Here is a 12963-nt window from a genome sequence, read left to right as displayed (position 1 = left end):
AAATGTTTCAAGCATGAGGAAAGAAATCGGCATTACCCTTTCAAAGGAACCATCCTGGCATTTGCCTGGAATGACATAGGGAAATCACGGAGTGCCTAGATCTGTATGGCCAGGTGTGAATTAGAACCATCATTCACCTGAATGCGTGATACGTTAACTTGAAGAAGTGGCTACAGCCTATGAATCACACAGCTAAATAAGTAATACAGTTTCGAGTCCAATGCATTTTGGACCAGCAACTCCAATTACAAGGACTTTATTGTCTTCTTTCGGACACAGTACATGGGTCAACAGTATCCATGAGAAGGTTTTGCATGGGTATTCACACTTCAACAAAATTTGTCATATCTATTAATATACTGATGTACATTACAGAATAGTGTCAAATTTCATGAAGTGCAAGTGGTACTTTTTCTGCAGCTGAAGAAAGGTAATAGATAAAATGAAGCAGGCATAACTCTCCAAAGCATTAATCAGTCCTTGGAAATAGTGTGGCAGGTCTGAATCATCAGAAAAGTTATTTTATTATGGATCTCCTCCTAATAACAAATAACGTTTAGAATCTTTTTTATATACAGGAAGAATATGTACACAATTGTGAATATTACATCTATAGTAGTTCAGGACCTCAAACAGAACTACAATCAAGGTTTAATCAGATGGAAACAAAACAATTAAATAAATGAAAAACTGTTACGTGCTCATTATTACTAAATGCAATTTTTGTAGTCTCCCCAAGTGTGCTGCCAGATTCTAAAATCAAAACAATTTGATCTTTTGGTGATCCATCCGTCTACTGTCTTCAGGAGAGCACTGCTGCCACTGCGTCCCACTAAAAACTGAACTAAGGCTGCAAATCTTCATCCTATGCAGGCCTTATATATCGTACACGGTGCATGCCCTTCCCGTCACAGCTGCTGCTCCCCTAGACAGGACTCGGAGAACCACTCCTGGTAGAACACCGGCACCAACTATATACTACACTCAAGCTGGTCACACCAAAGAGCATTGCGTTTTCATGTGAGACAGCAGAATGTGAAACCCTGGGCTAAGAGGAAAACGCTTGTCTTTATTAATCAAATTATCTGCCAATCTAATTTCAATTGCCTCTTTTCAAACATTGTTCCAAAACCTGGAAGAACTGGTAACCATTGTAGTCTCATCAACTTTCGTCTCATGACCCTTGTTCACAGTATTTCAGTACCACCAATTTTCTCAGCTGTTGTAGCCTTTTGTGAATTTCCATATTGATATCGAATTTTGTATATGCCAAGCATTGTAAGTCCCAAATCATCTTTGACAGAGCTGAGTAGTGCCCTAATCTTGGAAGTGGATGGAACACATTCTTAAATTTAAACCCCTTAAAGTTCTTCCAGTCTTAAACAATACCGCCCAAGTGTAAGGAATAGAGGCCACAGATCTATGCTTGTCCTGATGTACCTCCAGGGATGGTCTAAACTCCATAGCCTGAAGAATCTGCTTCACTAAGTATCTCTTTTCCCTAAACACAGCCATCAAATATGCAATTTCCTGGATTATCACAAAATCAGCCAGAGTACTGTTGATGTCTGCAGCACTGTGGATTTCACAGAGTAACAGAGCAAGCTGAGTTTCGCAAGATCTCTGTTTCCGAAATCTGTGTTGATTTTTATAAAGGAGATTTTCATTCTCCAAAAAGTCATAATATGTAAGCATAAAACATGTTTGATAATTCTACAACAGATTTAGGTGAGCAATATAGGCCTATAATTATGTGTCTGTCCTGTGCCCCTTCTTGAAAAAGGGATGACGTGTGCTTTTTACTGGTCACTAGATACCCTTTGTTTCTCCATTATTTTGCATAATCTGTGTAGAATCTTGTCCAGAAGGTTTTCGACTAGTAAGCAGTTATAGCTGCTTTTCTGTTTTGCGATTGTTTATCTCAGTATCTGCCATTTCAGCATTCACACAGTGAATGAAAGGAGGGATGGTTGTACGGTATTTTGCAATGGGATATTATTGAGGCAAGAAATGTCGTTACACGGTATTAGTACGATGTCTCCATGGAGCAATTAATATTTTAATTGGCACACTTATCTTTGTCCTGCTGGTCTCTGACAGTTCCCCCTTCATTTTGTGTTCCCTCATCCTCCAAACAAGCGGGTCCAGCTCGACCTGTGATCTGAGTTCCTTGCCATTTTCTCTTGCTGAGGAATGGACATAAAGGAGCGATAGCTTAAAGAAATTTTTTCTACTTTTAAGTACTTCCAGCAGCGAGTTCATGGATTTTCATATCCTGAAGATAGTATTAGCCAGCCCTTCTGTATCCTTGTGATTTCACAGTTCCTCAATTCAAATATTCTTTGAAAATGATGCACTCTTTATTATTTGAGGAGTATAGGTAACAGCTCATTAAATAAGTGAGGTGCAGAGTTGTCAGCAGTAGGGTTCTGGGTGGCAAAATCTTAAAAATATACACTCCTGGAAATTGAAATAAGAACACCGTGAATTCATTGTCCCAGGAAGGGGAAACTTTATTGACACATTCCTGGGGTCAGATACATCACATGATCACACTGACAGAACCACAGGCACATAGACACAGGCAACAGAGCATGCACAATGTCGGCACTAGTACAGTGTATATCCACCTTTCGCAGCAATGCAGGCTGCTATTCTCCCATGGAGACGATCGTAGAGATGCTGGATGGAGTCCTGTGGAACGGCTTGCCATGCCATTTCCACCTGGCGCCTCAGTTGGACCAGCGTTCGTGCTGGACGTGCAGACCGCGTGAGACGACGCTTCATCCAGTCCCAAACATGCTCAATGGGGGACAGATCCGGAGATCTTGCTGGCCAGGGTAGTTGACTTACACCTTCTAGAGCACGTTGGGTGGCACGGGATACATGCGGACGTGCATTGTCCTGTTGGAACAGCAAGTTCCCTTGCGGGTCTAGGAATGGTAGAACGATGGGTTCGATGACGGTTTGGATGTACCGTGCACTATTCAGTGTCCCCTCGACGATCACCAGTGGTGTACGGCCAGTGTAGGAGATCGCTCCCCACACCATGATGCCGGGTGTTGGCCCTGTGTGCCTCGGTCGTATGCAGTCCTGATTGTGGCACTCACCTGCACGGCGCCAAACACGCATACGACCATCATTGGCACCAAGGCAGAAGCGACTCTCATCGCTGAAGACGACACGTCTCCATTTGTCCCTCCATTCACGCCTGTCGCGACACCACTGGAGGCGGGCTGCACGATGTTGGGGCGTGAGCGGTTGACGGCCTAACGGTGTGTGGGACCGTAGCCCAGCTTCATGGAGACGGTTGCGAATGGTCCTCGTCGATACCCCAGGAGCAACAGTGTCCCAAATTTGCTGGGAAGTGGCGGTGCGGTCCCCTACGGCACTGTGTAGGATCCTACGGTCTTGGCGTGCATCCGTGTGTCGCTGCGGTCCGGTCCCAGGTCGACGGGCACGTGCACCTTCCGCCGACCACTGGCGACAGCATCGATGTACTGTGGAGACCTCACGCCCCACGTGTTGAGCAATTCGGCGGTACGTCCACCCGGCCTCCCGCATGCCCACTATACGCCCTCGCTCAAAGTCCGTCAACTGCACATACGGTTCACGTCCACGCTGTCGCGGCATGCTACCAGTGTTAAAGACTGCGATGGAGCTCCGTATGCCACGGCAAACTGGCTGACACTGACGGCGGCGGTGCACAAATGCTGCGCAGCTAGCGCCATTCGACGGCCAACACCGCAGTTCCTCGTGTGTCCGCTGTGCCGTGCGTGTGATCATTGCTTGTACAGCCCTCTCGCAGTGTCCAGAGCAAGTATGGTGGGTCTGACACACCAGTGTCAATGTGTTCTTTTTTCCATTTCCAGGAGTGTATTATCCAGTTTTGATTGTGAGGCATTCCTTTTTCTTCTGTACTTTATAAATAAGTTTCACTAGATTATACAGCCATGTACATTTATTCCATGAACATCTGCAAATGTAATTTCAGTGTTGATATCAAAATTACACTGAAGCAAACTAGGAGGTTTTTTATTATATTAGATGTATACATTTTTGAATGTAAATTCCTTCTTGCCAATATACCACACACAAAAAAATGCAGGCCTATGTATTACTTGAAACATATGTTTTAATGTGACATTAATAAACAACATGTTTAGTCATTTATATAAGACACAAGTGTACAGGAAACTTTGCATCTATTACCCAAGAGGGAAAAGTCCTGTCTCTAACTACTCATAATTCTGTACTCTCACACCAGTAGTCACATAAATAATGCAGAGAACTTCTTTGCTTGCCTTAGCCTTCTGATGAAATCAGAGCCAGAGCACACGAGTGGCCCCCCCCCCCCGCCCCCCCCCCTGCCCCCCCCCCCCCCACACACACACACACACACACACACACACACACACACACACACACCTGCATAGCTACACTGGCGTGACTGACTACACTGTGCTGATGGCACTGCAACTCAACTGGAGTGAGGGATTTCATCTTGTGGGATGGGTGGGAGGAGAAAGGACATAGGGAGCAGGTGGGAGGGCAAGGGAAGGGTGGCTGATGGCTGTGATGGAGAGGCAGCAGGTGTCCCGAATATGAATCTGGCACCGATGGGCTTGCTCTGACTGCAGGCTGGGGCGTTGTGTGCAGCACACGATGATGCGAAGGAGTGCATTGGGAGGGGAAGGCAGAACGGAGGAGAAAGAGGACTTGGAAAAAAGCATGTGGATGCAGGATGAGCGAAGATGGCACCTAAGTAATTATTAATCATATTAGTAACTCGAATATTCCATTCAGTTGTAGTACTGACCACTAATATTGCAAAGCTTATTTAATGTTCACTGTAAGTATGTTATGTTAAAATGTTTGAATTGCGTAACTTTCACTGGTAGCAGTCATCTAGAAGATGTATCATTCCACCAAAAACACCAGTATTCGGGCTTAGATCTTTGTAAGTACTATACTGAAGTGCTAGTTTCTTCTTCGTTTTTCAATGTAATTTGACATTTTCAACCAAATACGATGTTGACAAGACAGCCCGAGTTACAAAATGACTGTTTACAAAGCTTTTTCAGAAGCCAAAAGTCAATTTTCTAGAGTCTGCGCAGAATAACATGGCCGGTAGATGTTCGATCGGCAGTGCGTGCGTGCGGAGAGAGGTAGTGGTGGGGGTTACGGACAGGCGCTGTACGGGAGATGCCGAGTGCTGGAGGGGAAGTGCCAGTCTGAACTGAAGCCTACGCTCACATTTTCTGTAAATATTAAGTGGGGCCCCTTGGCGACAGGAAGGGCATCTGGCCACCCCTTCAAATTAGCACGCCAAATCCGGTTAACCGTATCAGCAGACCCCGCACGTCGGGATTAATGCTTGGAAAGAGAGAGAGTAAGCGGGGCCCCTCCACACCCACACTTGCTTTGTGACCATTCAAGAAGATTTGTTACATCTGCTTTGGTTAGTATCTAAAAAGACTTCCACTGAAAATACAACAAAAAACAGCAATTTATTTTCACCTGGCTTGTCAACCATTTGTAACTTTCAGAAAAGCGCCACAAGTGGCGAATTTTGAGTAAAAACTACATATTGCTCTTGTTTCCCTGTTAAAATTTGCTGCTTTTGCCAAAACACAGCAGGGTTTACACAGTCTCGCCTCACTGATGTGCTGTGCAGACACAGTTGCATGAGAATTCTGAAACAGTGGTTTATTTTAGTAAGTGAGAAAAAGTAAGGTCAACAGCTTTTGAAAAAAAAGGTGTAATGTCTTTACTTGTGTTGTTCCAAAACCTATAGCATTTCTCATTTCACCATGTGTCGATGGCCCTTAAAAATTACATCCTTTCGTTGAAGAAAAGTCTATAGTTAGTGGAATGACTCGATAGATAATAACTGTAACATGTAATAACCGTGTGGCAAAATACTCTCCTCATTGCGTGCTGTCATTTACCAAAATCTCTAACTGTTTATGAAATATGAGGAATGTGGATATTTCACTTTGGCTTTATCACTGACAAGCACAATCACAAATGAGTGTGCTTCATCAGGTCAATTTTCTTGAGATTGGTGACAGATAGAGACCTCCACCCAAGTCTAAAGAAAAATTCAATACATTGCCTAAATTTCATATGCAGCAACATATGTAATATGCATGAATCACAACAACATAGCGACCCCTAATTTTCCTTCCAACCTTTTTCAAATTTTGCAGTGTGTCTTACTTCCATGCAAATGTCACAATAACTATGACCATTAAAAAAATGATGGGCACATCATTATGAAGCTATAAGTAATGCAAAAATGAAATGTTTTAACAAATAGTTTCTGTAAAATCATTTGAAAAAAAAAATTGCATAGCACGCATCTCGATTCTGTCCTTGCCGACTGGCTGAAAGGGGGGCAAACACTGTCAGCCTCCCCTTGCAAACAAACAAATGAACTTGCTCAGCATTTCTGATGGAAATTGGTCACTGTGCATCGGCCACCATATCCTTTGTGGACTCTTTACACTTGCATGTGTCTGACTACTTTGTACAACCAGCCACTACGTACTCATACTGATACATCCCTTGCCCCCCCCCCCCCCATGTGATCTCATAACTAGAGACACTGTTGCAGAACAGATGAGTTATGAACGGTTTATGAAGATATAAATTGCAAATTGTAATTGTAAAATTAGAAACTCATGTGTTATTGAGTAATGTGAATTAGTTCATCTTTTAAAATTTATGACTTTGCTTACATTTGCTTTTATGCGATTTATAATCATCAGGACAACTGATTATCTGGGGGGGGGGGGGTTTACATTCTTGAATTTTAATTATAGAAAACATTTATGTTAGGTTTAAAAACCATAAAGCAACTGTAATAACAGAAAAGTATCTTAATGCATGAAGTACTTTTGCAAACACCGAGAAGCACATGTATTCAAACAAAAGTGGCATCAGAAACTTCAGTAGAACAATTGGCACATTCTAATATTTGTATTGTATAAAGAGCAGAACCCATTGTACAGTTCTGCAGGTTTTGAAGTATCCCTGATATCCAGCACTTATGATCAGCAACATATTTTGCCACTGAGTGCTCAACTCTGCTCATAGCCACAGTGCAGGGGTTACAGCAGAGCTGATTTTGACATGACTGCTTTCACAGGTGGCTCTGCCTCAGATAGGTGGGACAAATCTTTGAAGGGACTGGAATAGGATGTTCCAGGTGGGTATATCAAATAGGTCTCGCACCTGTTATTCCCCAATCATATGACCCATGTGGCGAGGGGTCAGGAATTGGTGTGGCCAATGGATAGACTGGGATATTCCACAGAGGGCTTTCTCTTACCAATCTCTCTATTATTTAAAGCATTTTGGAGCATATACTGTACTCGAACATTATGAATCACCTTGAAGAAAATGACTTATTGATACATAACCAACACGGATTCTTGTGCAACACAGCTAGTTCTTTATTCCCATGAAGTAATGAGTGCTGTCGACAAGGGATCTCAGATCAATTCCATATTCCTAGGTTTCCAGAAGGCTCTTGATACCATTCCTCACAAGCGGCTATTAATCAAATTGCATGCATACAGAGTATCGTCTCAGTTGTGTGACTGGCTTCGTGATTTCCTCTTAGAGAGGTCACAGTTCGTAGTGATAGATGGTAAATAATCGAGTAAAACAGAAGTGATATCTGGTGTTCTGCAAGGTAGTGTCATAGGCCCTCTGCTGTTACTGATTTACATAAATCATGTAGGTGATAATCTGAGCAGCCACCTTGGATGGTTTGCAGATGATGCTGTAATTTACCGTCTAGTAAAATCATCAGACAATCAATTCCAATTACAAAATGATCTAGAGAGAATTTCTGTATGGTGCGAAAAGTGGCAATTGGCACTAAACAAAGAAAAGTGCGAGGTCATCCACATGGGTACTAAAAGAAATCCTATAAATTTTGGGTATACGATAAATTGCACAAATCTAAGGGATGTCAATTCGACTCAATACCTAGGAATTACAATTATGAGCAACTTAAATTGGAAAGACCACATAGATAATATTGTGGGGAAGGCGAAACAAAGACTGTGCTTTGTTGGCAGAACACTTAGAAGATGCGACAAACCCACTAAAGAGGCAGCCTTGTTATCATGCAATAGGGGTGAGAGTGTCACTGATATGATACGCGAGTTGGGGTGGCAGTCACTCTAACAAAGGCGGTTTTCTTTGTGGCGAGATCTATTTACAAAATTTCAATCACCAACTTTCTCTTCTGAATGCAAAAATATTTTGTTGACACCCACCTACATAGGGAGAAATGATCATCCTAATAAAATAAGAGAACTCGGAGCTCGGACGGAAAGATTTAGGTGTTCCTTTTTCCCATGCGCCATTCGAGAGTGGAATGATAGAGAAGTAGTATGAATGGTTCGATGAACCCTCTGCCAGGCACTTAAGTGTGAATTGTAGAGTAACCATGTAGATGTAGATGTAAGGCATTATTTGGCATTCCATTGTTTCATATTAACACTTGTCAGTGTGAATAAAACTGAAATTGTAACATTCCAGTACCTAGCGAGAACAAGAAGGATGTCCGATCGATTGAGCAGACACTGGCTGACCTCCAGAGGCGGAAACGTCAGAAGGTGGATGGTGGAACTCGTCAGGAATCACCCCCGCCGGGCAACAACGGGCCGACGGAGCCATCCGAGGCTGCTAAGTATCCGGCCTGAGGGCAGTGCCAGCATTCAGTCTCGTACGGGACTTTTAGAGCCTGCTTGTGGATTACCAGAGAGACACACAATATCACTCGGAAGTCGGCAGGTTCAGTAGTGTCTTGCAAAACCCACGTTTTATGCTTCGTACCTTTGTGACGTAATTCCTATTATAATCATTATATGTGCTCAATGAAACATGTTTTGGTTTATTACAAAGTTCATTGACTAAACTGAGTGTTTCACAGCAAACCCTTGCTGTTTCGAAGTCCTCTGTTATCTGGGGCCTATGCTGTTTGGTGTGTTTTCATGACTGAATGCTATACATCAAAATAGCTGACTTTTCTTGCTCATAATTTACCTTTCATCATTTTTGTGCCTCTGACAATTCCTGCCATAGTTTATAGAAGTGACGAGCTTTGTAGTTTTCTTTTATCAGATAATTTTCAGTCGTGATTTGTGTGTGTTCAGTAGTTTGCTAGGTAATAAGTGATAGAAAGCAAATACCCAGTGGTGGGGCACTGTACGTTCCTAATGAATCGGGTTTTCATTTAGTGCCTTACAGAGCCAAATGTTGTCAACATCTTTTTGGGTAACTTCTGAATCAGAAAATGGCATAAAGATTACAGGTGTGTTGTGTGTGATCTGTGTGTTCCAGATCACAAAGAAGATTCATTTTATTAAACTATATTGTCTTTTGTGCTACAATTCAATCATTTTCAGATTTTTCCAGCACACAGTGTATCTGTAAAATATTGTTTGTAATATTTATGTCAATATTTATACAAAATTGAATTAAATGATGTATAATCAGCATTTTGTGTTATTCCTTTTTTAAAAGCCAAGAACAACTTCATGTAAACGTGTATTATTATGTTTTGCATGCTGACGCATCACATAGAAAAATCTACTTCTCATGACAGATTTAATGTTTTGTTTACTTGTACTGAGTGGTATAAAATTATTGTGGGGGATCAATTTCGAAGGTAATACATTTAATCATCAGATACCAATTTATGCCCCCAGTCTCTGGCAGTGGTAGTTGAGAACTCAAAGCTTAGCTGGGGGCGTAAATCTGTATATGGTGATGAAGCACATTAGCCTCAAAATAAATCACATATAAACATTTAAATTGAATAAATATGAGTGAATAGAAAGCAATTTTTTATGTAAATACGTCTGCTCAATGCAGTTACTCTGACAAAGACAGTAACACTTGCTGTCGACGTGGAGTAACCTAACACTGAAGTGACACCCAAGTTCATGAGTGGCAAACAATTATAATTAAGTGTCACTGAATTAAGTTATTAAGTCCTCGAAGTCTGTCATATCAGTACAAAAATAACATGCACAGTAAATATTGGCAGTAGCCCTGTTCAGAGCTTGAATCTATTTTCACAGTGAGAAATATTGAAGTTTGGCACAGTTTACAGTGGGCATTATTGAAGATTGGCACAGTTTATGATATTAATTTCACATTTACTATCCAATTAATCATTTAAAACAGTTACTGAATTATTGAATAAACCCCTGAACATGAAATCTAGACAAATTGAGATCCCATTTCTCGTGTGTTTTACACTATGTGTGTGGTACATTACACGATATTGATGGACTTAGGTCGTGCTTCTTTCTGCAAACTAACTCAAAATGGCTCACAACAAGATCCTTATGTAGATTTACAAGAATTAGACCTTTGTAAACTATTGTTGTTTACTAGATTTTCACAATTACGGTTAAAGATTTATATTTCTAAATAACTGAAAAGTACAGGGATATTTGTTTCAACAAGTACTTTTAGATATTATGATAACTTCTATTCAGTTACACTGGCTAGTTTTCCTAAATATGGAATTCTCTTTTAGTAACATTATTACTAAGGAAGCTAACTACTCTGAAACTAAATGAATGCTAACATATTTTCATCGTTGGATGTATGGGTACTTCACTTATTTATATATCTTTTTTATCTATTTTATTAGGAACTTAGTAATCAAATGTATGTTGAGAAATGAACAATGACAATGAAAACCAAAATTACTGATATTTTGCAATTAATGCAATTTTTAGGCAAACCAGCTGGCTCATTGACTTTTGATTACAAAAGGAATGTAGTAGATAATAAAATTATGCTGGTTAAGCCCTGGGTCAATATTTGGAATTTTAGGTACTGTGCACATCATCCAAATAACATTATTGAAGAGATCATGACATTTCAAAAACAAAAAATAATAATTTTTGGAGGGAAGAAAAACATAACAGCTGGAAAAGACCAGCTTGCTTTGTTGCAAGTACTTACCAGTGTAAAACTATTTCATTTGAATGCAGTGAATGACTGCTACCTACGTATCATGGCTCGGAGGAACCCTGACACCAATGCCACCATGTTGAATAATGCTTTTCATGCAGCCATAGGATGTCGTGTTATGGCTCAAACTGTGTGCAATAGTCTGCACGATGCGCAACTTCACTCCCAACATCCATAGTGAGGTCCATCTTTGCAACCACGACACCATGCAGTGCAGTACAGATGGGCCCAACAACATGCCAAATGGACCACTCAGGATTGGCATCACATTCACTTCCATGTGCCTTCAACCAGGCAATCATCGGAGATGTGTTTGGAGGCAACCCAGTCAGGCTGAACACTTAGACACACTGTCGAGCGAGCATGAAATATATATATATATATATAACTGCAAAAATGTCTGTTACTAGAACATAAATGAAAATTGGAATGTGTCAATTTGTACAAATCTTGCATATGGATTGATGTAATTGGAGACCCTAGATATGTTATGAAATTTTTTTGTTTGTTTGTGAAGTAAATACCAGACTAGGTGGCACAAGATTGTAGAACTGGACTCATATTCCTAAGGACTTGGTTTCAGGCCTGTTCTGTGTTTTCTACGATTTTACAAAGTCTTTAGCCTGAATGCTGAGATGGTCCATTGTAAATGCCACGGCAGACTTCCAACTCCCTGCCCCACTCTTGCCAGGTCCAGTCATACTCCATACACATTTCATAAACATATATTTGAAGTGCATTTGATGAAATATCCCACACCATTATGTTAAAGGACAAATAAATAAAATATGCTGCTGTAACAATTTTATACAAATATGAAATGCATCGTGTAAGACGTGCTCATTTGCTGATACAGAAGGTGACAGACTTCAATTCAGTGGAAAAGTGGAGTAAGTATATGAAGGAGATGCCTAAAACACCATTGTACAACTCATCCTAGAAAACTGCTGAAGTTTATTGGACCCGTACTCAAAGCACTAACAGGAGTGTCGGGTATGTACAGACAGCACAGATGTCCGCAGTTTTTATTTGACCCATGGGAGAATGTCACACACTGAAGATAAAGAAACTAACCTGCTAAGCTCTACTTGCTGTTTTAGGAACTACTGTTCCGTTAAGAATTTAAGGAATATCACTCTCATGAGGAGTGCTTAGGCAAGATTGGGCTAATTAGATTGCGCACAGAGGCATTTTAACAGTCATTCTTTCTCACGATTCTTGCAATATTATTTATGCACCAGCTGATGAAATACAGCACTGTAAAGAAAAATAAAACCAATGATTTTTGTGTAAACTTTATGTATGTAGGATAAAAGTTATCCCTCATAATTTTAGGAAAGTTTTTTTTTTTTTCAAATTACGGGTATCAAGATCTTATTGGTGGTGGCGCACATATTGTAATAACTACAGTAACGGATATATAAGAAATGAAGCATTTATCAACTGTCAGAATTTTAAAAAAAGTCTTATACTTTGCTCTTCATAGTAGAAAGCGTGTCGATTGGCTGAATATTTGTAACACTTCTGAAAATGAAGCAAGTATATTTTAGGAATAAAAAATCTGTAGAAAGCCTATATTTCAGTTCTTTCCGATACAAATCGGAAAAATCTAATCTGTCTGTATTTCGGACGTTAGTATTGGAAATAAAATCTAAAAACCGGAATTCAGGCAGACGACGGACTTATATCCATAACGTATACATTTTTTACTGTCTGTTTGTGTCACATTAAATATTCATTAAAAAAAAGAAACAACTACTTCGTTTCTTGCATGTATACAGCCGGACGACGTGTCCTATTAACATTTCCAGACTTCCAACTTCTCCAGAAAATCTATCACGTTAACGGTTAGCCATATTTGAACAACGTTTGTTTCCGCGCGCAATGACTGAAGGTAAACTTTTGTCGGGCGGTTGGCACGACAGCGCACACGCGCCAAAATTTGTTTGT

The 12963-nt window shown here is 40.7% G+C and overlaps 1 protein-coding gene across 1 annotated transcript in view; it reads left to right on the top strand.

Annotated features, from left to right (window-relative positions):
- Positions 1-9521, top strand: part of LOC124553674 (sperm-associated antigen 7 homolog) — an 82271-nt gene extending 72750 nt beyond the window's left edge. The window contains exon 6 of the mRNA XM_047127556.1: positions 8560-9521. Within this exon, the coding sequence (XP_046983512.1) occupies positions 8560-8723 (164 nt within the window). The 3' untranslated portion in view covers positions 8724-9521. The remainder of the gene's footprint in view (positions 1-8559) is intronic.
- The last annotated feature ends 3442 nt before the right edge of the window (positions 9522-12963 follow it).

This window comes from Schistocerca americana, chromosome 11, assembly GCF_021461395.2.
Source record: "Schistocerca americana isolate TAMUIC-IGC-003095 chromosome 11, iqSchAmer2.1, whole genome shotgun sequence".
Classification (NCBI taxonomy): domain Eukaryota; kingdom Metazoa; phylum Arthropoda; class Insecta; order Orthoptera; family Acrididae; genus Schistocerca; species Schistocerca americana.
This window is presented reverse-complemented; position numbering and strand designations above follow the sequence as displayed.